Consider the following 27,433-nt stretch of genomic DNA (forward strand, 5'->3'; position numbering starts at 1 on the left):
CGCAAGTGGGTGTCGTAGCAAAGAGTGATTTACAGTATTTGCTCAGTGATGATCCCCAGTATTTAAACTGTGGTAAATTACTTTTTGGCTTATAATCTGTCAATTTTATCCCATATTTCAGCCATATTTCTTATGAATGATATCAACTACTTTTGAGCAACAGTGAACTTTCCTGTCACAAGTTAGAAGCTGGAATCTGTTTGTTTTTGTTTTGTTTTGGCAAAGTGATTTCTATTTATCCTTAATTTATTCTGTGAAAGTCTCATTGCCATTAAAAATGCCTTTTTCAATCGAGTTCTGGCCAAACAGGACCAGAAATTGCACAACAGTCCTATAAAGATATTTTAAGTGGGCAAAAAGGACAAAAGGAGGATAATGCTTTCAAAACAGGTTATTTCTTTATTTTATATAAATCCTCTTTGTAAATCCTGTTGATGGCAGTCTGTTTATCATTATCAGCAAACATACTAGAAGTTTCAGCGATGTCAGTGAATTTTGGGAGGCTTTGAACTTTTAATGTGAAAACTGCCAATAGGGAAGCAACTTGTAAATTATTTTGTACTTTTCCTTTTAAAATTTCTAAAACACATGAAAAGAATCTTTTTATTTAAAATGATTCAGAACAAGCTGAAATTAATAGAACGGGGGGGGGGGGGGGGGGGGGGGGGGGCATGTCATTTAGATCTTCATGCTGGAAAACTTTGGGGGTTTACTTCGACTATTAATCTTAGTATTTCTAACATCCTGTCCCGGTGATCCTGAAGAATTGTATACAGCTCAAGGGAGCCAATTACTGTTTTCCTTATTTCTTCTCATATAAACTCGCCCTGCACATCTTTCCTGCCTCGGGTCTTTGTGGCAAAAATTCAACAAGGTGCTGAAAAAGTTCCTCAGAGATCTCAGTCCACAGTAAGCTAGTAAACATCACACAGCTGCTGCAGATCTGGTGACTGTGGAGGCCATCTGAGTACAGAGGACTCACTCTCATGTTCATTTAAATTTTGTGACACCACAAACTAGCCTGCTGGAAGCAGCCATCAGAAGATAGGTACAATACTCAGGTCAGCTGTGGCCTTAAAATAATGCTCATTTGGTACTAAGGGGCCCAAAGTGTGCCAAGAAAGTATTGCCCACATCATTACAACACAATCACAAGCCTGATACAAGGCAGGGTAGATCCATGTTTTCATGTTCTTTATGCCAAATTCTGACGCTACCATTCAAATATATGTGCAAATAAACCCTGTAAGCAAAAAGCTGCTGTGGGTGCAGGTAATATAGTCATCTCAGGGACACAATTCATGTTGTGAGTAAAGAAATAGCCCCCAACTGCTGTTTAAACTTGATGTACCAGGTACAGCCAATCAGAAAAGAGTTGGCTCTAACTAAAGGTGACATTAAAGAGAGAGGATAGGATACACTGGGTTTGCACCCAGGAGCAGAATAAGGTAAATAACTACTATTTTGAACTGTGAGTAATACAGTGCTGCTCTGGTGCAGTCCAAAAACAGAAATATGGAGTTGTAAATTCGCATAATAGGCTCACTCTCTCAAGCTATAAAAAACAAAGCAATTGAAGACATTTTCTTAGTTGTGTAAAACGTTTTGAAAATTGGAAAATATATGCAGGAGGTTGCAGACATTTTAATGCAAGTGTTGAAGGAAAAGAACAAAAATACTCCCACACACACACACACATAAAAAGTCAAGAGTTGCAGTCTTAGATATATTTAATAAATTAAAGCCAAGGTACAAAAAAAACCAAGTACATTTCATACCTCCCTCCCCTCCACCTACAAGTCGTTCTTTAAACTGTGACAAACATTGTTCATTTCCTCGCCTCAGAGTAAGAGCGAAACACCGACAGAGGATCGGCGTTCAACGTCACAGTTCATATCAGACTCTGAAGCAGAACAGCTCACTCCAAAGCCGATTCATGCCTCGGATCTCACTCCACAAATCGCATCTCTACCCTACCTCGCCCCCACCCACCCCCTCCCCACAAAAACACATACATGCTACATGTCTGCAGGCACCGCGGATAAGACAGAAGGATTAGACTGAGATAAAGTTTTATCAGAGACCACAAAGTACATTTCAAATGCTGAGTGTTATTAGGTGTCAGCTGGTCCTGCTGATTCACTAGACAGTGTATTTTACAGCCCTCGCATCACTTCACCAATAATGTCTCAGGCATATTAGATGAGCACAGAATGTCGGTTTCAAAAAAAACTTTCTCAGCGGTCTTGCAATTTGTTACTGAACTCTCTAATCCTTCTCGGTCCTCTCCAAGGCAGTGACCCAGGTGGGTAAAAGGATTCTGGGTAGCTTGTTTGCAAGCAGTTCGTTAAGAGCAGTAGTTGGTGTCAATAACAGATAAGACGGATGAATCTCAGCAATGATTTTCCACATGAAAAGGAGGTTTAATAGATGGGTGTGGTTGCTGGTGAGCAGCATAGGTGAAATATTTGGCCGTGCATGGTCAGTTTTAATGAAGAGAGTAAGCTGAATAAGAGTGGTATGAAGATACGAATGGATGACTGGGCTCTTTCTTTAAAAAACCGGCAGAAATTATGCATGTGAACTGTAGGTCTGATATAAGTGCACTAAACAAGTGGAAAAAGATATAATCTGTGCAGACACACGCGCACACATTCATGCACAACCTCTCATACATACAGGTATGAACACACGCATACACTCAAATACACATAAGTGTTCAGCAATAACTGTTAATATGCACAAGTTGATTAATATTTTTGCACAATTACAGTGACTAAGCAGTCCACCGTCAGGATTATTATTCCCTCCCAGCAGTCCCTTCTTCATTTACATCTTGGGCTGCGTTCTCTTCCAGCAACTACAATTTATTTTCCTTTCATTTTGTTACTGTAGGCAGCCCTGCTTCACCTAAGGGACCACTGCATTACCCACTATCTACAAACCTGAGGAGACTGCAATATGACTGGGTGGAATCATATGTACATGAGGTACAGCCCTGTACACAATGGGCAGGGCAAGACTGACCAAGTTAATGTGGTCTTCAGCTTTCTGTCTCCATATAAATCCCATAAAAGGCATTTATTTAAAAACAAAACACAAAAATGAAAGATCCATGATAATTTGGCAAATGCAGAGATCACAAGGGGCATGAGTAGGACTAAATATTATATCGACGTCAGTCTTCCTGCAGAATCCCCCGCCTCTCCCCCTAAGATTGGTCCTTTTCTCCTTTCTTTATAGCAGCAGCAGGACTGAAAACCACTGTCTTAATATATGTGCATACATATACATTTATATAATTAATTTGATTCATTTTGAAAATAATGTTAAGTAGCTACGTACGATACCACTACCATTTCATATGGATGCTAATCACCAGGAAACAATCTAGGAACCACAGGAAGATCTAGAAAGGCAGAACAAGACAGAGAGAAAAGGAGATGTGTGGCAGCACTTCTCCTCAAAGCTTGACTTAACAAAAGACCTTTAAGTAAGAGAAGAGAGGCAAGTGGGCGAGAGAAACAATCAAGGTTATAACAAAAAAAGAAAAAAGAAATCATGGCCTCTCTAGAGCCATGGATTTAATGTTTGTCCATTAATCCAATGGCGCGTCTGCACTGGAGTGGTTTCATGTCTTGTTCTGCAGCGGGTTCGGTTACATTACAATCATTTCATGATATCTTCGCTGAAGGGGTTCAAGAGAACTGTGTAGTTGTGGCATCCAGCTGTTTTGCACTGAAGACAGGTCATGGTTAGGTAAAAGTTCAAGGGTAGAGTTTCAGTACTCAGCGGCGTACTCTGTACCATGGAGACCTCTGCACAGTAGCGTAAACTCCTTCACTATATCCTTCACCCTCCTCTTGTTCACTCGCTCTCTGTTTAACAATAGAGAAGAAAAGAAGGCAGAAAAGAAACAATTATAAAGTATATGTAAATTGCTCCTTGGGCTGCTTCCTTCTTTGTGTGCAAACATGTGTTTAAAGCATAATCAGTAAAGTCTCATATTTTACAAACATTTGTCTCCAAACTTAGAGCAGAACTCTGGTTTGTTTTCCCCCTTGGTGCCGTTCCTTTGTGTAGCTGTGACACAGTAATCGCGCTCGGGTGCAGACAAAACCAACCGCACTGAGACACTTTGGAGGAGGTAGTTTTGTGTGGTTCGTTTATGGTGTGAATGTGATTTGACCTCAATCTGAACAAACTACCAGGAGTAAATTTCCAGTTTGAGCAAAAAACGCATGTATGCCGTGTATTCTGGGAAGTAACAAGGTCCAATATACGTGCTGTGGTCTGTACGGGCTAGCAACTGTGAACTTAACTTAAATCTCCAACAGTTCAGAACACAGCATCCGTATTTACTGTTGTTGCTCACACTCCAGACATATCTAGCCAATGATCATACTGAACAGTCTCGCGTGGTTTGTAGTGACAAATTATCACAGTGAACACGTTATAAGTTTACAAACTCATCAACAGATTAGGACCAGAGTAAATGAACAACAGATGTGACAATGCCTCAAGTAATGGTAATTTAATGGTTGGGCATGGCACAGCAATAAGCATTTCACCTCATGTCATACTGTGTATGCATATGTTATGTGACAAAAAAAATTTGAATTTTACTTGAAATTTGAAGTATGGCACCTCTTTTTTCTGGAATAATCTACAGAAGGACCTGAAACTGTCAGAGTTGGTGGTGATGCAGAACAGTCCTCTTGGTCAATGTGATGTTACTTGTTCTTAAAGTGTTATCGCATATGATGTGAGTCTCACACTCCCTCGATTTTACTGTGCGTTTCTGTATTTGTTTCATATGTTAAATCTCAGTGAGACCAAATAAAAGGATGACATTATGGATGTGTGTGTCCAGTGGTGTTACCTGAGTATCTGGTGTGAAAAGTTATCTTTCTGCTCAGCTGTGATCCGTGATGATGGGAATCCTGGAGGTTGCAGCGCCTCTTTCAACCACACGGCGAGAAGAGAGAAGCAGTGCTTGTTCAGACAAAACAGCACATCTGCAAACTGGTCCATCAGACTCCGAGACGCCCCACCTCCAATGCCCTGGGGAGAGCAGAGGAGGTAAATTACATCAGGGACTTAATCGCAGTAAATGAGGAAGAAGAGTTTGGAGTGTAATAACACAGCAAACTGCAGGATCACTGAAATGATGAAACATTTCTGTGGTGTGAATGTGGTGCTTCTCACCTCCAGAACGGCCTGTACCAACAGCTTGCCGTCCTCCTGCACCACTCTGGCTAATGGAGGCACGTCTGAGCAGTGGGGTAATAGTTCAGTCTAAGACAGGAACACAGAGAGAATCGTCAAATTTAAAGACAAATGACTCACTTCTGAACACACTCGTATGGTTTAAGCTCTGTGTGTGTGTGTGTGTGTGTGTGTGTGTGTGTGTGTGTGTGTGTGTGTGTACTTACAAAGAACAAGCACGTTGACTTGACAGTCGGAGCCTCAGGAAATTTGAGTGACAGAACTCCTAGAAGTGGGAGACAGAAACTACTGAAGGCTGGTGTCAAACATTTACAATTTGTACTTTGTACTGACAAGCACACATTCACAGAAACTGTAGCAAAACACACAACAGTGTGTATGGTTGTCTAAATCATGTGCAAACTTACCGCAGTGGAACACTGCTTTCACGTCGAGGCTCTCAGACAAGAACAAATCGGGCTTCCGTTTGAGGGCCTAAAAGCAGATAAAGGAATTAAACAGAGTATGTTTTTGTCGGCCCGACCCAATCGGTACTGCTTCACCACATTCCACTGCATAAGATCCTTCAAATTTCTGGTATCAACAATACCCGCTAAGCCTGGTAGTCAGATCTGACAGCAACACGGGCAAGGAGCCAGATCTGCCTACCAGGCTGCAATACTCTCTCTCCGTCTGTTTAGGAAGAACTATATGCAAACTCATACAGAGATCCTCCAATGCAGAAGTCGGCAGGTGTAACAAACAAATTGCACAAAATCAAACTTTGAAATCATTTGAAAACTTAAGTCAAACTAAAAGCAATGGTGGTTTTGGGCTCGTTTCTTGAACTCAATTGTATTCCAAACATTACATTCCTTGTTTTTGGTTGACTGGATTGAATATGCAACAGAAGTGTGTAAGTAATTAACATGTGCAGATAAAGAGAAAGACAACTCATCTCATAATAATGAACTCATTCAGGATGGAGGAGAGGAGAGAGGGAGAGAGGGAAAGGGAAAGGGAGAGATGAAGGTCAGATCTATCCAAAGATAGAAAACCAAGGAAGAAGAATGAAGACGAAAGACAAAAATATAAAACGGGAGAGCCATCAGCCAATTTGTCTGAACTGATTAATATTAGTTGAATATTAATTCATTTGGGCTTTGATTGGCTCTGGGCTGGAATGACTTCAGAGGAGGACTCAGCTCAGAGACTAATCAGTCACCTGAGACCACAATGCTGATACTCATACTGTTGCATCATCCTTCCCATGAGCGCCGCATCAACTAAAATATTTCCTCTGAGGTTCTGAGTTTGTGGATTTATTTTTTCCAGATGAGGAAATCTACCCTGGTGTTGACTTTAGGGAAAATGGTTAAAGACATAATACGATTTAAGTGTGTCAGGTGGTGGATTTTATTGCAAAATGACTTCAAACAAGTCCTCTTGATCTTTTGTTATAAAGTAGTAACTGGTTAAGGGTTTACATGGCATGTGTCATGAGAATTTAAGACATCAGAGGGTATAAAACCCTTCCAAAAAACCCAGGGTCATTTTAAAAATGCCCTGTTATCTTACTGAAACAAGACTGGTTATGTGATGATGGTAACTTGGCAGTGAGAAGAGAAAATCCTGCATTTTTGCAAGAGGCCATAAAAAATGTTTTATTAGCTGATTACCTGAATATAACCTGAACTTACAAAATAAGGATTTTGGTTGTTTTTCCTTACTGTACTGGGCACACTGCACAGATAAAGCTCATTTCTACAGGGCAAATAAAAACTCTACATGAGTACAGCGCTATGTTTTTGTGGTGAGGAGACTGTTAGAATCAAAAGCGTTTGAGGAGAGACAAACGTCCCGTTTTCAAACATTCCCCTCGTGTGTTACATTCCACTGCCTTGCCTATGTAACAAAGAACAGAAAAGGGTATATTTATATAGAGAGAGAAGAGGACAGAGAAACAGGTCGGAACTAGAAAAAGAGAAAGAGAGAGAAACCCAAAGTGAATGAAATAAGAAACCAAAAACACACCTGAGCTTGGAGTTGCATAAATGAATCAACAATATCAGGATGATCCCTGGGTCCTAAAATATAATAAAGATGAAACTTAAGAAATCATAAGAGAATAAGAATAATATACAAACAGCAACTTAATAGATTCAACAGTCATGTGGAAATAAAAGAGAACTCAAAAATATTTCATTGAAATAATTCACACGTGAGTAAGGAACGAAGGGGAGAAGGGGGGGAGGGGCATATGAAGCTTTGGCAGAGTCTTGGAAGAAGAGACCAACCAAAAACAAAACACAGGCAGAAGACAAAGACATGGGTCTGTTTGGAGAGAGAAACGGAAAGAAGTAACGAGAGAAAAAGAACAAACCTAAAAGAACAAAAGTGTGTTTGGAGTGGGAACCCAGGAGGCACCTCTGTTACTGTTACAGCTTGGAGGAAGAAAAAACAAGGAGAAAAAAAAAGGCACCAAACCAGAATGAACCCTCTTTTATCTCCTCCTCATGAGGCGCCGCCGACATCAACACCATCAAATAGCAAGCAAAGCATTTCCTCTCATTTAAACGAGCACCTCAGAGGTGAAGGTTACTGTAAAGGGTCCATTCAGCACTAGTCAATAACATCCCCATTGGTTCAAATGAGAGCCCACAGCATCAATAGGAATCACATTTAACATTAAGGACAGCTTCACTTATCACGACCTCCCTTTATGCTGGACACAGACTACAAGGCTCTGAAAACATATGATGCAGAGTTAAACACACATCTCTTGTAAAAGCGGAAGAATCCACATTGAAATTTTTGACTTTCGGGATCAATCCAATAGCGAAAGGTTGACGTTGGAAGGACTCCAACTTTTTCTTTTTTCTGGATAAAAGAAAACAGATGTAGTGAGCGCCCAGCTTTGGCTGTTCCCAGACTCCAAACAAAGTTTCCTGCTCGATACCCTCCTCCAGCCCACTACCACACAGGAACACTTCCGAGACAATTCAGGATTATTCAAAAGGGTTGTGATAGTGAGCCTGACTAATTCTTGGACAACAGTGGTTGCAGTCGTATGGAGCAAGCCCTCCCTGCTATGTTATATGTCAACTGAAAAAAGCTAGTCTTTTTGCTGTGACTGTATCCAGTACTAATACTACTGCAGGACACCTGCTCAGAAAACAAGAGTTTAGAGGAGGGAGGAGAGGCAGCCATTACTTAATCAGTCAAAACAGGAAAAGGGGGAGAAGAAAAGGGGACAACACAAAGGGAAGGGGAGTATCAGACAGACTTGGCAACAATACTCAAAGCCATGTTTAATGAAAGAGGAGATATCGACTCGAAGATGTCCATTTATGTCAAATATTTAATAATCACTCTAGCCCCCGGGTTACGCATATGAGGAAACTTTTCCTCAATGAAATACTTACATTGGTTTGTAAATGTAAAAGACAAATAAATGTAATAAATAAATTCCCCTATTGAACAGAATCATGACAACATCTCAACTGTTACAAGATAGTAGCAGATAGCAATAATCTGAAAATGACTTGAATCATAAGTGGAAAAAAAGGTCTGCTTTTATGACTCTCTGTCAACACACCAAGCAGACAGACAACTCCGCTCACATTATTGAGTAATTAGAGTGAATGTCTAAAGGTCGACTGTGGAGTCCGATGACCTGTAACCTTTTTTGTTGTTTTCTTTTTTATGCTCCCAGGCTGACCTGTTAGCAAAATCTACTATGTTGCACAAGTATTCTTAGCAGGAAGCATCAATGGACATGAAATAAAACCACCTCTGCTAAACCAAATCAAAAACTGTCAAATCAAATACGACTAGAAACATGTACTCAAAAAAGGAGCATGTGCACATTCAGGCAATTTTTTTTTTTTTTTTAGGTGCCTGACAAAAAAAACCCCAAAATAAATCACAATATGTTGTGAAAATTATACGTCCACGATTTAAAGGTCTACCTCTGCAGAATGTAAAGGAAAGATTAACTAACTATTAAATTAGAGCCAAATAATGTGCAGCTTTTCTGTCTTTTTCAGAAAAAAACCTACCTGATTTTAACAGAAACCGTTTATATTACTGACACTCCCGCCCCTGCAGGACCCCCTACCTTGCTGGAAGATGGACAGTGTTACCGAAGTAACCAGCTCAAACAGAGCCTTGATGGGTGGGAAGTGGTCTGTCTCACTGGCAAAGATATGCACCATCTGAAACAGCAGGGCCTCACATTAAAAACTATTTTTACTTACACATAAAAAACTGGGTTACTCAAAGGAAAACAGGCTGCAGTATGAAGAAAGGACTTTAAACAGGCAACAAACTAACCAGATAATTACTGACTGCCAGACACTTTATTAGGTAGGCTTCACTAGTATTGAGCTCGGCCCCCTTTTCCTGTCAGAACTGCTTTAATTAATTGTGGCATAGATTAAACAAGGTGCTGGAAACATTCCTCAGAGATTTTGGTTCATATTCATGACATTTTTGTGAGACTGTTTTATAAATTTTATGTTCAGTTTCTCATTCTTTGCCGACAGGAGTGATGCCTGGTGTGACCTGCTGCTGCAAACGCTCATCTGCTTCAAGGTTCAATGTGTTCTGCTTTCAGAGATGTTCTTCAGACCTTGCTTGTAACAAGTGGTAATTTGAGTTGCCTTGCTATCAGCTTGAAGCAGTCCAGCAATTCCCATCTGACCTGAGGCATCAACAAGGCATTTGGACTATTCTCTGAAAACCTCAGAGACAGTTGTGTGGAAAAAACTCCCAGTAGATCAGCAGTTTTTGAAATACTCGCACCAGCTTGTCCACACCAGAATCAAAGCCACTTAGATCAGCTTTTTACCCCTTATTCTGATGCTCAGTTTGAACTTCAGCAGGTCATGTTGATCATGTCCACTTGCTTAAACTGACTGAGCTGCTGACATGATGGCTGATTAGATATTTGTGTTAATGAGCAGCTGAACAGGTGCACCGAACAAAGTGGCTGGGGACTGGAGGGATTTTTTTAGATTCATTTTAGAAGGCAAGCACATATTCTTCTATTTTCTTTCTTTACTGTTACCCAGTGGAGAGATAAAAAACAAGCTTTGTATTATTACTTTTAATTCCTCCAGTATTTCTGGATTTTTCTTATCTGTGGAAATTGGCATAATTGACACTTGTTTAGTAAGTAGACATTCACACGTTCAACTGGACTTGCATTTGAGTTTTAAAAGAAACGGACAAAAAAAAAAAAAAAGGAAGAAAAAAGAAAAATTAGGTTTCTTCTGCAGAAACCTTCCTGCTTAGGCTACAAACTTTAACTTAAAACATATGCTGTGAAGCTGCAAATAATAAAAAAAATCGGACTAAATACCATCTGTAAATAAATACACCAGACCTTTTTCTGTGGAGTAAAAACCTAACACATTTATTTGACATTATAAATAGCACTAAACTGTCAGTAACTGCTTTTAATAGGTTCATAGTGTTCTTGCTTAACCTCCTGAAGGAAAATGTAATCAGTAATAAAAACATGTTTCAGTTATGTGGCAACATAAATCCTACTAGAAAGTCTGGTGATGAATAAATACCAAAACTCTGGATCATGACTTACAATGTTATTTAGCATTCTCATTAACCTTGGACTTGCTGGCACATAGCTCTGTAACTCCTACACTACCACTTTTAACAAAGCGTTAGAGCTTTAAAAGCAAATGAAAAGATGTGTGTGTACCTGTCGGGTGAGGTCAAGGGCTGAAGCCTGCGGAATGGTACTGTACATCTGCCCAAGCATCTCACTTAGCTGAGAAACCATGGGAGCAAAGTCATGAAGGAGAGTTTTCACTGACTTCTCAAAGATGGCACACACTGCCTGAGGGATATTACAGGATTAGTTACATAAAATATAGACAAAATATAAAGGCATGCATTGCACATCTTAACAACTCACCTCTACAACCTGTGAGTCGTTGAGCCACTTGCTGAGTACCGTCTGTATGAGAGCAAAAACTTGTTGCAAAACAACCACGACCTGAAACACACAGACATCATTAACCATAATCTGCTGACATCTGTGAGTCCATATAGTGCGGCTATGATTGTTATTGTTATAAATAGAAGTATAAATCCCCAGTCATGAGTTTATTCAGTGACATCCTGATGTGTTCAGTGACGGAGACAGCACGGGTTGGGTTGTAGAGAATTAAAGTCAAACGGCTGCAAGGGCTATGCATCTCACTGCTTTCCATGTCTACTTAACTAGAGTGTATCATGCTATAAATCTGTAAAATGGTACACTCTCTGTGTTTATATTAGCTCAAATCTGACAAATACAGATTCAGCTCATTGACGACAGCCATAGAAACTGTTCATTCACGCAACACTTCTAATTAAAGTGATGACTGTGTGCTGTGACTGACCGGGTTTGGTCCTGGTGGAGGTGGGGCTGTTTTGACAGGTGGTGCTGAGCCATCCGCTGACTCGTCATCCTGCTTGCTAATGTCGAGCGTAGTGAATAGGTTGGACAGCAGCCCCAGGATGTGGATGATTGCTAACTTATTAGAAGGATTAGGCTGAAGGAACAACGAAAAAAGAGAAACAGATTACTTCTAATTGGAAATTTGCTCATTTACAACCTAATGCCGGGACCCAGACTGACTAAGAGCATTAGTGTCAGCCTTGAAATCTATAACTGCTTAATTATTTAAGACACAAACAAATCTTGAAAACTAAGACATGTTGGCACAATTACAATTGCGAACAGAAGAAACAGTTTTAAGAATGATTCAAAGGTATCAACAATTCAAGGCGGTAAGAAGTGAAGTGTAAATAAAAACAATAAATGAAATTTGACACTAAATAATCTATTCAGTAATAATAAACTCAATGTTACGGTTAGGTTAAATTTGTTCTTTCATATTTATATCTTTACAATTAAACTGTTAAATTATCATATTTTCAATTACAATTTCAAGTGAAAAAAATAATTAAAATTTTTTTTTGTCTTGTTGTCATACCACTTTTCTTAAAGGCATCATCACACCCACCCATGCAAACACACTTAGCACAAACACACCATCACAGGTAAAAACATTAGTAGGAGTTTCACAGGCAGTGGTTAATAATTGCCATTTTTGGTGGAGATGTAACAACCAAATTGCAACAAAGAGAACAAACATGTAGTTGCCACACCCTCTAAGAGCCACATCTTTTATGTCTCCTTCAAATCCATTGACAGTCCCATGCTAATCCTGCAACAACTGCAGCTGAACTACAGTTCATGGACAAATGCTTCTCAACAGCCCCCAAGTGCCTCCATCAGTTATTTATTCCCCCATCACATGTCATGGTCATTCACCCCTGACGTAATGCAACCCGAAGGTCTCCCCACTAGGTGCCACTATTTGTCCGGCACCAGACACCACCTGATTTCCTAGTCTGATGTAATGCCGATACATCAAAAAGCAAGACAGAAAACAATAAGAGGGGGAGGAAACGAGGATGGGTAAGACATGGTTTGACTGTGTGTGCGTATTTTGTGAAGGATGGGAGGTGAGACAGGGCCAGAGACAGACACAGAAATGAAAAGCTTCATCTAAACTGACATCTCTATTCAGCCCATCCAGGGTCTGTACTGATAAAAACAAACAATACCACACACAAAAACAAGCGATCAGGAGAAAACCTGTTCTGTTCCACAAACAGTAAATATCAGACTATTTTTAGACAGGAACAGCTCTATATTTGTACTATCCAGTATGACAGTTTATTGGATGTAACATTTAAACAGAGTCATGAATTTTCTTTTGCCTGACTGTTTGCTCACAAGCATGACCTACTGTAAGTACATTGGTGTAGGCAATTTTATTTTCCCAACTCTGCTTTTATCCTGTGGATGTTTCCATGAGTAAGAGAAAGGGTGTCTTTGCTACTTCCATGTGAGTCACTAGCCCATGGTGCAGGGTCAAATCCAATCTGGTCCCGCAGAGATATGTTCCACTGCAGTGACACCACACAGACACAAGGCCTGTTCCTATTGGCCAGAATCCAACTGTGCCTGCGTTCTGTTTGTGTGTGCCGTTTCACGTTGGTTTGTATACGTACCGTCTCATCTGCTAGTTTCTCCAGTTGCTGAATGTAGGGGGTTATGAGAGAGTGAAGGTTTCTTAAGATGTCTTCCACGGGGAGAGCAGAGAGCAGAAAGCCAAGAGCCTGCATGAGCCACATACACTGACTTGTCTGCAAGAGGAAGGAATCGCAGGTTTAGCTTTAGTTTAAGCAAGCTTTAAATCATCACAAAGATCTATACAGACATAGCTAACAGATTGTTGCACAACACATAATCTTCAGACTACAGGCTGCAAACATGTCACATAATCCTTTCACAGCTTTTCTCATTTAATTGTCACTTCTAAACTGAGTGCCAGGACAGAGACAGAAACAGAGACTGAACGTGACACGGTAAATACTGACCTTGTGTATCTGCTTGATAAGCACCTCCTTGATGGAAAAAAAGAGAGAGAGAAAGAAGGCTGTATGATTTTGAGAGCTCAACAAAAACATCTCAAAATAGCAATAAAAAAGTAATCCAAAATAATCCAACTGAAGTCAGTTCAAAGTGTACTTATTTCTGGAAAACAAGAACATTACAAAAATCTGCAACACCTTAGCTTCCAAAAACGAAGAAGGAAGCAGTTAGATTATCAACTTCTTAAATCCTGGAACAATTTGGAAGAAAGTACACAAGCGTATAATATCCACACACCTGTGAGACAGCGACTATGTTTGTCGCATATTGGGGTAGGTCATATTTGCACTCCCTACAGATTTTCTTGAGGGTTGACACTGAAGACACAGAAAGGTCTGGGTTTCCTAAAGCTTGTAGCACCAAGGGAAGGACACTGCTAAGCATCACTGGGTGGTCTGCCAACCATTCAGCGAGAGCACCTAGAATTCAGATACAGATCAACAAACTATTTGTGTGTTTTTTCTGTATGCACCACAACTGTCTAGTCACATGAATTACCATTATTTACATTTGATATTCATTTTATTATCTTTATTGTCTTACCTATTGTGAACATCACTGTGTCTGCTAACTGGACGTTGTTGATGTTGATTCTGGGGATGAGACCTATCAAGCCTGGGATAACGTCAGAGTAATTCACATCTATCGTCTCTGCTATGGACTGGAAGCCATACAGCAAAGCTTCTGTGTGCTGAAGGAGGAAGAAGAAGCGTATCAATGTATTTGTGTACAAAATAAGAAAGGTGACGCAATTATAATAGCTTAAGGAATGGATTAAAAGAAGAAGAAGTGATAAATAAATAAAACATTGGAAAGAAAAAATAATTCAAAACTGAAATCAAAATGTTTTTTGTTTTTGTGATTACACATTTCGCTTTTACGTCTATTTAGGTTATATAAGTCTACAGGTGCTAGCCTCAAAAAAGAATTATATCTGCCATGACACATTTTCAGTCCAGGCTCTTTTGCAACACTGAAAGAAACTGAAAATAGCTTAGATTACTTCTTTGCTTGTTTATGTGTCTATGTCTCACCCACCTGCCATGATGTAGGCTGCTCTGCATTAGTCAACAATCTTCCCAGTTTGTCATACAGGTTACTCAGCAGCTCAGATCCCAGCATTTCATACACATACATGAGTGTGTCTGAGATATCCACTCTGAAGGACAAACGTGCACAGACAGACATTTTAGGGGCACGGACTCTAGAAACCTTATCCATTGATCTGTTTACAAGACAGGTTTTGCCCTCTCAGCTGTCAGTTCAGTGAGAGTCTATTAGAGGAATACATGCTCATTTGTTGACCAATCATCCTGTCAGTGAGTAATTTCTGAAACTCTTAGACCATCACCGAAACACTTGCACACAACAGCAGTGGCACAAACGGGCTTGTACAATAGACTGAGTCATATCCATGCATACAAATGCGCAAACACAAAAGCAAACAAACACACCTGTAGATTCGGAACTGCTCTTTTTCATCTGAGGACCAGGATGCATACTCCTGATCAGAGGGGAACTGGGCTTTGTGCAGCAGGACATCCACCAGCTGGAAATACACTGGCCTGTAGACCTGCAGATATACGGCCTGTTTGTCTGACTCAAATGACATGATCTCATCCTGAGAAGAAAGAGATAAAGAAGAATCAAATCGATGGTCTTTTACATAAAATGACTGAAATACTTCCAAGGTATCTATCTGACTCACACAAAGTTCACAAAAAAACAAGAACTGATTTTGGTTAATAGTTTAGATTTTACAATAATAACACAATTACCCAAGCTCTGCAAATAGAAACCAACCATGAAACAGATAATATAGAAGACAAAACCCAATGATTTCAGAGCTGCAATTAATAATTTAAAAAATGAAGACAAAGACCTATGACAGCCCGAAGAAGAGTTTATTTGTGCAATATGAAGTGCAGAATGACTCATGTTCTCATGAAGTCTGTTAAAAGTGAATTGCAAGCTTTGTGATACTATGGAAGAGGTAGCAAAACTTAATGGAAGGGATGGTTTTGAATGCCCAGTAAAGACATGACTAGCAGAAACATCTAGACTTACTGGGATTACCCATAAACACATTTTATATACTGTAAGAATCTAACCTTGAGGTACAGATCTGATTTGAACATCACTCACTTGTAACGTGTACCAAAAGGTGAGTGTGAGGGAGCTCGTTGTCTCATTGACTGGGTAGTGGCCGGGGATGCCTGTACAAAACATGATCATGTTGACTAAAGCCAAGAAGCTCTGCCAGTGATCCACCTGCTCCAACAGAGTCCTGGAGAGAGTGGGAGAGACGAGTGTAAAGGGAAAAAGAAAGAGATAGAAGAAAGGTGTGATTTGGCAAGTGCACAGTGAAGTTAGTACACATTTAAACTAGACTACTCCTCTCTTTAAACAACACATAAAACGCTGACAGTGTAAAGACAGTTTAAAGCATGATTTATTTCATACAAACTGAGCTCAGTAAAAACCAAGATTTAATTGGGGGTTTATTCCCCTCCAAAGTAGGGATGGGTATCGTTTAGGTTTTATCTGTACCAGTACCAAACCGGTACTTTTGAAACTGTGCCGGTGCTTAAACGGTGCTCGAACCGGTGCTTAAAGAATGGAAAACACAAAATTGGTCCAAAAACCTCATGTTCAGCTGTTTTTTTGTAAAAAGATAACAATGTTAGCCTTTTCTGCCGCTATAGGGGATTTATGGCATCACTCTTGGCTGGAAGCAGTGCTTAATCAATGGAAAAAACACAAACTTCGTCCAAAAACCTCTCATGTTTAACTGTTTTCCACTTTTTCTTTGGTCATTTTAGCCTTTTTGGCCAGGGTGAAGGGAGTATCTGTAATCAAAAAAGAAGACAGCCGCATGTAACTACGACGGTGTTTGCTGGTTCACCTTACGTGCATTAATGTAATAACGTGGTTAGCCTACTCAACGTAAATTACACATGAACAACATTAAGCTACTCACGCAGAGAAGAACGTGAAGTACAGCCAGACTTTGACCCTTCACCTTGGGCATTTTTAATCTGTAGCTCTGCTCTAAAAGGGCCCGCCTACTACACTTGCCATAATGGCACCGGATACCGGTACCCATCCCAACTCCAAAGTAGGAGGAAGTTTTTTTCTCAATAACTTTGTAAAGACTTTGAAAAAGCATTGTTTTCGTGCAACTCTGCTGCAGTGAAGACCCATGAAAATGGAAATTAGTCTGCTATTGTTGTAGAAGCTGTTTTCACACCCAGGAATTTATTTTAAAAAAAGAAAGAAAGAAAAGTGATGAGGTTATGTCTCAGCTGTCTCCATCTTTCTTTTCTGTTCCCTGTCTTTGTCAGAGATGCACGTCTGCGTGACAGCACCGAATCAGACACACAAAGCAGCCACTGAGGATAGGATGAGGCCTGTATATAAAGAATGAAGATGAAGCCTGGTCTTTGGCTCTGAAAATTCTGCAAGCTGCACCTTCCAGGATGACCGTGTTGGGGTTGGCTGTGTTAGAATATGCACAGTAACCAATCAGAAAATAAAAAGCAGTTCTCCAATTCAGTGCTTTGTATAATACCTCTTCTGCTCTTCATTCACTTTCTAGGCTGCTTAACCACCACAGCCTGCTTCTTCTCACTTTTTCAATTCCAATGCTGCTCTGGACTCTATATTAATATTAGAGGGGGTTTTTTTGTTGTTGTTTTTTTTTTTTTTTTAATCTAGATTCACTTTTAAATACCGTTTGTGTTGTTTGTCTTATCTAAATTGAACTAACAAAAAGTGCTTTTTAAGATTTTTTTCATGGCCACTCAGAAGTCCCTTCCCCCAAAACCATGCTTACCTTTATGTGTGGAAACACAAAAAGGTAAAGACCACTTCAAAAAATAACTAAATAACTCGTATTTCCTGTAACCTAAGAAGGTAGGTTAAGGTAGTGCCACTTTCAAAATTTCAAGGGCAAGTAATTTCTTGAAATATTAATAGCAACAATACTGACCAAGATCACTTTATTTTTAAGTGTTTGTGCTATAATAGACACACACCTGGAGTGGTTTTCTCCCAATGTGACGGCGATCCGGCAGATACCGTGGCAGGTTTCCATGTCTCCATTCTGAACAGCCTCTCTGAGCTGCTCCTGGAGTGCCAGCACTTGAGGGACCAGTTTCAACAAAGTGTTCACATATCTGCAACCCATAAACACAAACGAATACAAAGAACATCTACAATCAGTATTTATGAAACTGCAAAGTTTAATAAAAATGATTTTTTTTTTTTTTTTTTTTTTTTTTTTTTTTAATACAGCAGATAAAACACAGGATGCAAGGCTAGGGACTCTCAACTGGTGTATATCAACCTGACTCACACTGCTCACAGCTAGGTTGATGTATTTATTGCTCCTTTCCAAGACAAGTGTTTATTTCAAATCAAATCTCAGTCCAAGTTAGTCCAACCTCTGATCTAGCACACCCACCGTAAAAATCCCACCAGAAAATCTATTCAGAGCTTCTTCTCACAGCTTCACTGCTGTCAAATTTGATTCTGTCCTCTTCCTGCTGTCTCAGCCATTTATAATTCCCTCACTCTGGCTAAAAGACCCGTATGACGTGACACACGGCACCACACGCTCCCCTCACAGCTGCTCATGTGACGACATCATCCAACATCAGTTCTCCTGTCGTCTTTAATGACAGCAAGAAAAAGAGTGACATTTGGAGATGAAGGGCTCCTGAATGTCAACTAGAAGATTATGTGCATGAGTGAATGCTATACATGTAAACCATATTACGTGTGTCCCACTGGGTTTTTGTGGCATGCAGCCTGTGCTTCATCTTTTACGAGAAAGTCAATACGGAGGTTGGTCCAGGTCGATGAATATTTATCAATGACAGAGCAAGGTTGTGGGACTATACCGGCATTTGGAAAAGCACACAAAATTATAAAAAAACAACAACAAATATTTCAACCTAATCAACTGTAGGTTAGATTAGAGCACTAGAGAAGCACACTAAGGCCACAACTGACTATTATTTCCATTATCAGTATCTGCCAGTAATGTTTTTTTAATCTTTAAAAAAACAACAATAACAAAAAACATCTATTTGACATACGCAAAAAAAAAGTCATCTTTAAATTGTGATAGCTACATGGATTTCCTGTCTATGTTGACTAATTAAATATTTCTCAGTGGTAATTTAACAGCAGCCACAGGAAAAGTGTCCAGACCCACCCGACCCCCCTTGCAATGTACCTCCTGTGTTGCACGTTAAATGTATCCCTTGCTGCGGTCATAGAAAGGATTTATTATTTTAATTTCTTTAGGACCCTTTTATGAGTCAAGCAGATGGTTCTATGGTCCTGTATGAAGTCCAGCCCTCTATTAAGCTGCCCATGCTGACTCAGCCTTTTCTTGAGTGAGATCCACCCTGTTGTGAAGCACATGTGTATGAATATGGCCTCCATCTAATAATCTCATACCTGTACATCTATTGGCCTAGATCCTGTGTTCAGCTGTCTAAGTAATGCTATGAGTTGCACTGAGAACTGCACTTAACCTAACTGACTGTGCGAGCACGCGTGTGTGTACATGTGACCGGTAGACTGCACTAATGCACTCAGAAGATCATTCATTTTTAATAAGGTGCTTTGCAAATGCAGGTCATGCACTTTTAGCTCAGAAAAGGAAGGCTTGGTGTGCATGTCATGTGATTAAAAGGGAAGAATGAATTTGTATGCATTTCCCCACTTCCTTTACTTGAGATGACATTCTGGAGATTCCTCTGAGACAGCCTGCTGCAATCTCCTCTCCGCTCGCTTATAGTTATCTCCTCTTCTCTTTAGCTCCTACCATGATGTTATACACTTTCTGCCTTTCTTGACTCCGCCTTCATTCTCTCCCTCTCATTCCAGCTCCCCCCCCCCCCCCCCCCCACATCCCTCTCCCCACCTCTGATCCCCTCTGCAATTACTGCAACACTCTGAGACAGGGGAAATGGGTTGCCTGGCAACAGGATGCAGCTGGACCAATAGCATCCCCCTAAATGAGTTGACTGTAATGTGTTTAAACAGAAAGAGAGAACAAGAGACAGGGAGGAGGGCTTAGTGCTGATGAGAGAGATGAGAAAGGGGAAAAGAAGAGCACAAAGAATCAGAGGTAGAGTGAGAGAAGCGATAAAATAGAATTAAAAAAGCGATTGTGAAGGATGGAAAAAAATGTGGGCTTTGACAGTATTTTAAGGGATAATGGAAAAACAGATTTATTCGTTTCCTTGTCTTTCATTCATTAATGAACAGATACTATTTTATGGAGTTACTTTAACCTTATGATTAAACAATGGACCAACAAAACCAGCGGCCACATGTGTCTCAGGAGACGCTTCTAATAAGACATGACTTCTGGGAGGAGCTGACAACCATGACATTAAAAAAAGAAAAAACAAAAACATAACTGAAAAAAAGGAAATCAGAAGAAATCAGAAGGATAACATTTGTAACAGTCTATTCTAGGAGCCTGGAAATACTTATTTTATGCTGTGTGTGTCATGTTGAGACTGAAGATGTTCTACCTGTAACTCCACTGCCATTAATTGTCCTCCTACCATCTGCTAGGAATAATGTCAGGTTGTTTAAAACAAATTGTCAACAGTAACTTCACAGGTCCAACCCTCTGTCTGTGCAGCCGTGCAGAGGTATGGAGGATGAAGCCTTTTATCCTTCCACACATCTCACACCTTCCCTTGCCCTCCCCTGTCTCTTAGCATCCTTTCTTCTCTTTGCATCGCCCCATCGCCCCCTCCCTCTAGATTTCTGTCTCTAAGGGGAGGGGTAATGGGTGCCTGCTATGTCTGAATCAACCGGGGCATGATGACATCTCTCCCCAGCTCTGTAACCATAGCAACGCCAGCCAACCGAGAAATGCCGCTCTCCTCCCCCTGGCTGTCAGATTGCCCTGTATCAATCCCTCCCTCCTTCCTTCCTTCTTTCTTTCCATCCCTCCCTTGTGCCCTTCCAGTGCCCACCCTGTCTGCTCTCAGCCCTAAGCTACTGATTTTTTCATCTCTCTCTTTCACTGTTTTCATTTTGTCTCCAGTGTATTTTCACCAGTTCCTCACAACCTTTTGTGTAGCAGTATAGTTATCATGTCGTCTTATAGTTATAATCCCATTTTAATGGGTAAACATAAATGCACATTTACAAACATTTGTACACACCTTTGGGAGTCGGGTTGCGAGATGGCATTGACTATTGCCTCTACTGCTGTGTCGAAGAGCTCTGGGTCGGGCAGGGCACTAAAGCAGTCGTGCACCAGGCCTTCACTCTCGCTGAGGGGCACATCTAGCAGCACCCACGATGACAGGCAGCGTAGCACGCGAGCTTTCACGGCTCCCGGGCTGTCTGTCCGCCGCAGTAGTTGTTGCAGTAAGGGACACACTGACCCCCACTCCCGTCCCAGGGCTCCCCGAACCTAGAGTGAGAATGATAAAAAGGGTTAATACTGCTAAAGCTTTGTTTAGGTCTAGTATTTGTCTCTTTTATTTTGGTGGCAATAAAATACTTGGATACCATACTTTTTGGAATATAAACCATTGTTTTCTCACAAACATCTCTGTAGTTAAAAAATCCAGTCAAAAGAAAGAACTGTTGTTCAAAAACATTTAATAAAAGAAAGAAAGAAATGTGAGGTAGCTAAAATGCAAAAAATGTTAAAGCTTTCTTAGTCTTGTGTTGTCATATCATAGCATAAAATGAACTCTGGTTGAATACATGGGCTGCATAAAATACTACAAGAAGTCGCTACTGGCATGTGAGCCGTTTAAGTTTTTTAAATTTTCCACATTTCCACAACAAAAAAAATCTTATAAAGCACTATTAACACTCTGAAGATGCATGGACAGAGTAAAAGAGTTAAAAATTTAAAAAAATATTTAATATAGGGAAACCTGCAGTGGATGCAAAGATAGGAGAAAGGGATGCCTGGAGAGATACCTGTCCTTTCCGGTACTGGGGCAGACGGCTGGTCTGGAACTCCTCAGGCAGGACAGTGAGCAGCTCTAGCAATGCAAGGCAGCGTGCCCGTCCGTCCACTCCTCCCCCGTCCTCCTGAAACACTCGCACCATCTCTGCCACTGCGCCAGGCCAGGCCTCAGGCATGGTATTGAGTGCCAGAGAGGCCAATGCCACACACAGCCTTGTGAGCACCATCTTGGAGCCAGAGGAGAAGCAGGCAATCTGGGAGAACAGCTGGCTCTTCAGAGACTCATACTGGTCTGTGGGGATATCTGACCAGTACCGAGAGATCTTGGTGTGAAGTGCACTAGCGCCAAAGTACTGGATCTCTGGAACCTGTGAACGAAGAAAAGATGGATGCAAATTACAGAAAATATCTTAGTTTCTTCTATCTATGTGTGTCTTTGTGAGAGTCTGTGTACCATGTACCTTTTCTGGGCTCAGGAGGGCCCAGCAAAACTGCCAGGCCTGAGGCGAGACCTGAGCCTGCATTAGCCATTTCTGGGCCAGATTCTTGTTTTCTATATTAGGGTCATAGTACAACTGGTGGAGTGCCTATGAAAAAGAAAAGAGAAGAATAATACTAAACAGTGAAACCAATCCATACAGTCTTGAACCATGAAGGATCTGAACAACTTTCTTGTGAGAAATGTTTGCAACTACACTCCACAGTCACAATAGTGGGTGTCCGCAAACAGACCTGCTGCGAATAGATGCATTCCTTTGAGCGCTTATATGCTGGAAAGGCCTTGATGCCTTGAGAAATGAGAATCTTTTCTCACTTGGCAACACATAAACACCAAATAGACAGGTTACCTCCAAAATCTGAAGAGTTGAGAAAGCAATGACCTGAAAACAGGACTCTGTGAAATGTAGCTCTGAGTAATTTGAGTACTTGAGTGCAGAGAGAGCCAAAGAAAAAAAAAAGATAAGGGATGAGTGTGAGAGAGGGCAATACAAGAAAATAAAATGCATTGTTAATTAAACAGACACCTCTAATCCTGACAATGCTAGACAAAATACGGAGGCACTACTCTGCAAAAAATGCCTTTTTATTTCCTCCTCTCTGTCTCGCACACAAGCGCACTAGCACACATACATGCTCACTGAACTGAAACAGCTGGCTGCCAGCACATAGTGTCTCAGGGAAGCAAAAAAAATCTATTCAGTGAGCTTTTGATCCTTGTCTTTTACCCCTGAAGCCTGCTCACATCACTTCCTCCACCACCAGTCATGCTCTCCTCTTTTCTCTCTGACAGTTCATCTCTCTATTTCTCTTCCTCGAGCCTTAACTGTCCATCTGGTTTCTTCCCATGCCTCTGTTCCTCACATTTCTTCTAGGATTTACATTTTACCCCAAAATATAATGTTGTAGAAAAGGGAAGGTTTAACAATACAGCAAAAAAACATGACAGGTTACAAAGGACAACAATACAACTAAAGCTGAAAAAAGACTATCAATACAAAGTCAATACTGACTAGAGGCAGAGTTTCAGGTGATGTTCTCTAAATGTCTGTCATCCTCCACTGCAATTATCTGTCTCTACTCACTATACTACTCTGAACACGGCTGCTGGCTGTTAATGAGCTGACTGTTTGCACAGTCAGGTAGCATCTGTACATAGCTGTACAGATGCTATAGCAAGAGCTATAGGAGCCATATGTATGGTAAGGGGCCTTTACTTATTCTTAGCTCATACTTAACATCTATCTTCAGTTTCAGAGAAACATAAGTGATAACAGGCTATGAAACCTCTTTTTTTTTAAACCACATATACCACGATTGAGGACTGTTGACACATGGAGAGAAACTAAGCCTGATAAATTGTAGGGAAAATAAGGACAACGGTTTACTGCTGCTTTTGTGCTAACCTTTAACTATAATTCAACCTGCATTACTGTTAACAACTTATTGCCTATTTTCCATATATGCTTCCCAGGTAATGTTTCCAGGAAAATACTGCCGATAGGTCTATATACATCACAAATGGATGGATTAGCTGATCTATATTAATATTGAAATTATTTTTCCTCTCTCTAAAAATGATAAATGTCCTAAGAATCCAGTTATAGTTGGGGCCAAATTGCAAAGATCCTGCCAAATCACAGCACAACATTCATTTTTCATACATTTTGCCATGGAGATTTTTCTACATCAGTGGTTCTCATATTTTCTAGCATGCTACACTTGAAGTGAAACATAGTTCACACCCCTCAATTTATGTTTCCCATATACTCAGTTATTTGTGGCATCTCAGTTATTTGCGAGATGCCACAAATAACTGACCAGCTTTCTTCTAATGATGTTCTGTTTTTTTAAACCATTTAAATCTCATTTTATTGATGATTAGCACTGAGTGTAATCATTTCACTCAGCACCTTGTTGTCCTTCTCACATGATCGTATACAAACACTAGCAACAGACCCATCTAGGAGTAGCTCTGCTTCTCTGTGCTCATTATCTGAATAAAATATGATAATTCAGGGGAGGATTGCAGTTTGCTTTACTAGAGAAAAGTGTCTGACTTCACAAATCTCACAATCAACACAAATATTTATGTGCGAATTTGCCCAAAACTACTGGATTTAGGTAAAACTGAAAACACACTACTCTTCAATAAAGTTAACAGAAGCAAGAGTGCAAGGAGCCTGGTAAAAGGGACAGCTATTAGTTAAAGTTATAATACAACAAGATCTATGAAGTTACTAGGGTATACATAACTGAGAGCGAACTGCTCATCCAAGAGGAAAATGTTAATGCAAATCTGAATAGATGAATATTCAGGTCCAGCTTTAACTCATATACCAATTAAGACATAGATCAAACATAAAAAGATTGGGTGTATAAAAAACGGTTTAGTCAGTTCCACTGTGCCATTGATGTAATTCGAGTCATAAACAGCAGCTTTTAACTCCACTGTGTGATCGCAGACTTCTCCTTATTTAATCCTGAACAGCGCTGTGTCTGAGCTGCTCTGTCCTTCCGAGGTTTATTATCAAAGCACACCATGCTAAACAGTCTGCTCAGTTTGCTCCTTTAATCTGTTGACAAAGAACCACTGCTTGTCTTTTCCTATAAATCACACGAGACATCTCAAAAATCTCAAACAACTGTATTGTCTACTGTTAACTGGTTCTTAAAACAAGAAGAAAAGAAGAAAACCCACATCCTTAAAAACACTGGCCCTCAATTTTACTTGCAGTTGATAGAGGTAGTTGTATCTACAGATGGTCGCAAAATGCCTGCACCACCTGGCTTCAGCTGAGGAAGCCGAGCTCTTGGCAGACACTGTCAAAGGTCATTAGCCTCCTCACCACTGTAGGAAGGGAAAGGGCGTGTAGGTAAAAAACAAACAAAAAAAAAAAACCCAACATGCCTCCATCAGACAGATTCACTATCTAGCTGAATCCTCACGACCAAAACAAATAGCTATAATACTTCACCTATAATTTACTAAATACCAAATATGAAGCAAATCCAGGAGGTGAGAGCCATTACAAATTAAAAATGATCTTATTAAAATAACAAAACGTGCATAGCAGCAGATTTGGACTAATAGAGGCAGGCAGATCTAAAATAAAGGCAGTCTTTTTATTTTTATTTTTTTACTAAAGAAATCTCTCTTCCCCAGCATGCTTTTAAGGCATAAAAGCAGGAACCCCCCACACACATACTTTGGAAATATCTTTGCACACTGTGTTCACACACAGCAGGTCAGGTTCAGTGTATTTTCAAGCCATCTGTCCACAAGTGTCACTGTAACAGCTACGGTTGTGTATGCAGAAGGCATGATCACATCACTGACCCATGATAACACTGCGAGAGTCAGAGACATGCAGACGAATGATGATTAATGAGGGAACAAAGAACAATAGTTTGTGTGCGCGGGTGGCTGTTGACAGCATACAGCCAAGATAGAAATTAAGAATACTATGTTGCCAAGAGTGATTATATCTCAGTCACATGAACACTAAAAAAATCTCTTGTACCAAATGTCTCCATATGCAGTCCCTTGTTCCATAAACCATTTATTTTCCTGAAAAGTTTCAGAGGACTGCTGAGGTTTAGATACTGAATTGAGGATAATAATATTTATTTACTATAGAAATGCATCTATCTGATATTTAGAGCTGACGTTAGTTAACAGACATGACAACTGAAAAAACCCCATAAGTGTGCTTTTCCTGTTGACTTCACTCTCTGTGATTTGTGCTAATGTTCGGTGTAACTGTGATCAACTTCCTTAATATTATTTTACTTCATCTAACTAAAGGTGCGTCCCATGATTCAGTTCTAAGATTGTTGCCATTTATCTTAGATATAAACAACCATAATACTGTCACAGTACCACCCACCCAAGGATTTGGCCACAAGGATGTGAAGGGTATGGGTCTGAAGTAGGGCTGTTCGATATAACGATATATATCGGATGACTATATAAAAACGTCTATCGTTTCATTTTACGCTATCGTTTGTTTCGTGGTGTCGCAAAATAAACTCTTTACGGCAATATTTTTTCATCCTTTTGATGGTCACTGTAGTGGCTATATTAATTTCTTAAAGTTCTCTCTTTCTCTTATATTTTATATAACCACACTACAGACGGACAAGCGCCTGTTTTTCCACCAACGACGGTAACAGCATCGCATGTCCGCTTGTTTATGTTCCACATAAACCTTTCACAATAAAGCTCAAGATCCTGTTGAGACTTTTCAAAATAAACTGAAGCAGGTGAAAGAGCAGATTATTTACAGATGAGAAGTAAAAAAAAGAGCCGCCAGGTGCTAAAAAATAAACCTTAGACTCAAACGTTAGAACAGGCTTTTCCCCGCAGCACGCCGTGTAATAAATACAAAGAAAACGGCGGCTGTTACAACTTATGTCTAAAAATGTATCGTTTCATGCATCTGTAAAAACACTCGACTCCAGCTACATGACGCGCAGCTGGAAACACTTCCCGCAAGTCGAGCTGCCCGAGATTCACAGAATTTACAGAAAATTATACATTTTTGTGATTTATATCGTTATCGGACGATAGAATTCTTATATCGGGATATGAGATTTTGGTCATATCGCACAGCCCTAGTCTGAAGGGCCTCCAGGCATACTAAATTGCCCTTCATGAAATGACAGGAGCAGGTGTGAGATGATGGGTTTTCAAGAAGAGGATACTCAAGCACCTACAGGCTTCACTTCCCTCTTTTTTTGTTTATTTGGAATATGATTACTTTTATGTCTCATCACCCAAGTGTTGAACTGTCTGCGGGGTGAGGAACCGCAACTCAAGACTGAATGGAGTGCATAAGCTGGCCCAAATCTTCGGAGTAAAGATTGGGCGAGTGGAAGCCATGTATTCTGGACTTTACAGGGATCGTCATTTCGCCTAGTGAGCCTACGTGTCATCGAGGTAAGGCCAGCCTTCTTTGCATGCCGGTGGCCCCTAGAGAAATGTGAAATGTTTGACGACCATTAAAATATCACTAAAGCAAAGTTTCATTTTTATGCAGATGATACTGTGATCCACTCCTCTGCACCTACTCCTAATCAGGCTCTCTGTCAGCTACAATCAGTTTGTAAAACATTGCAGCACAACTCTGTGTGTGTGAACTCAAACGTACTAAACCTTTCAGCTCTGAGAGTGAGTTAGTATCACAGAAGTACTTATGAATTACAATTGATAACTTTAAAAAGGGTATCTAAATTGAAGC

The 27,433-nt window shown here is 40.3% G+C and overlaps 1 protein-coding gene across 2 annotated transcripts in view; it reads right to left on the reverse strand.

Moving 5' to 3' along the window:
* Positions 1-1,712: 1,712 nt before the first annotated feature.
* The window catches only part of LOC101476741 (importin-13), a 29,196-nt gene continuing 3,475 nt past the window's right edge, over positions 1,713-27,433 (reverse strand). Inside the window, exons 3-23 of one of the 2 annotated variants that reach the window (XM_004557249.5) lie at positions 22,154-22,279; positions 21,704-22,060; positions 20,929-21,182; positions 17,764-17,904; positions 15,872-16,013; positions 15,181-15,347; positions 14,765-14,885; positions 14,270-14,417; positions 13,964-14,145; positions 13,672-13,698; positions 13,303-13,437; positions 11,619-11,771; positions 11,150-11,230; positions 10,934-11,071; positions 9,329-9,425; positions 7,243-7,295; positions 5,637-5,703; positions 5,436-5,494; positions 5,209-5,298; positions 4,883-5,064; positions 1,713-3,878 (exon numbers count right to left, since the gene is read on the reverse strand). In XM_004557249.5, the coding sequence (XP_004557306.1) occupies positions 3,782-3,878; positions 4,883-5,064; positions 5,209-5,298; positions 5,436-5,494; positions 5,637-5,703; positions 7,243-7,295; positions 9,329-9,425; positions 10,934-11,071; positions 11,150-11,230; positions 11,619-11,771; positions 13,303-13,437; positions 13,672-13,698; positions 13,964-14,145; positions 14,270-14,417; positions 14,765-14,885; positions 15,181-15,347; positions 15,872-16,013; positions 17,764-17,904; positions 20,929-21,182; positions 21,704-22,060; positions 22,154-22,279 (2,817 nt within the window). In that variant the 3' untranslated portion in view covers positions 1,713-3,781. Of the gene's footprint in view, positions 3,879-4,882; positions 5,065-5,208; positions 5,299-5,435; positions 5,495-5,636; positions 5,704-7,242; positions 7,296-9,328; positions 9,426-10,933; positions 11,072-11,149; positions 11,231-11,618; positions 11,772-13,302; positions 13,438-13,671; positions 13,699-13,963; positions 14,146-14,269; positions 14,418-14,764; positions 14,886-15,180; positions 15,348-15,871; positions 16,014-17,763; positions 17,905-20,928; positions 21,183-21,703; positions 22,061-22,153; positions 22,280-27,433 lie in introns of those variants that run through there. The other variant, XR_013095503.1, reaches the window with a different exon arrangement.

The sequence above is a fragment of the Maylandia zebra genome, linkage group LG23 (genome assembly GCF_041146795.1).
Source record: "Maylandia zebra isolate NMK-2024a linkage group LG23, Mzebra_GT3a, whole genome shotgun sequence".
NCBI classification, from domain to species: Eukaryota; Metazoa; Chordata; class Actinopteri; order Cichliformes; family Cichlidae; genus Maylandia; species Maylandia zebra.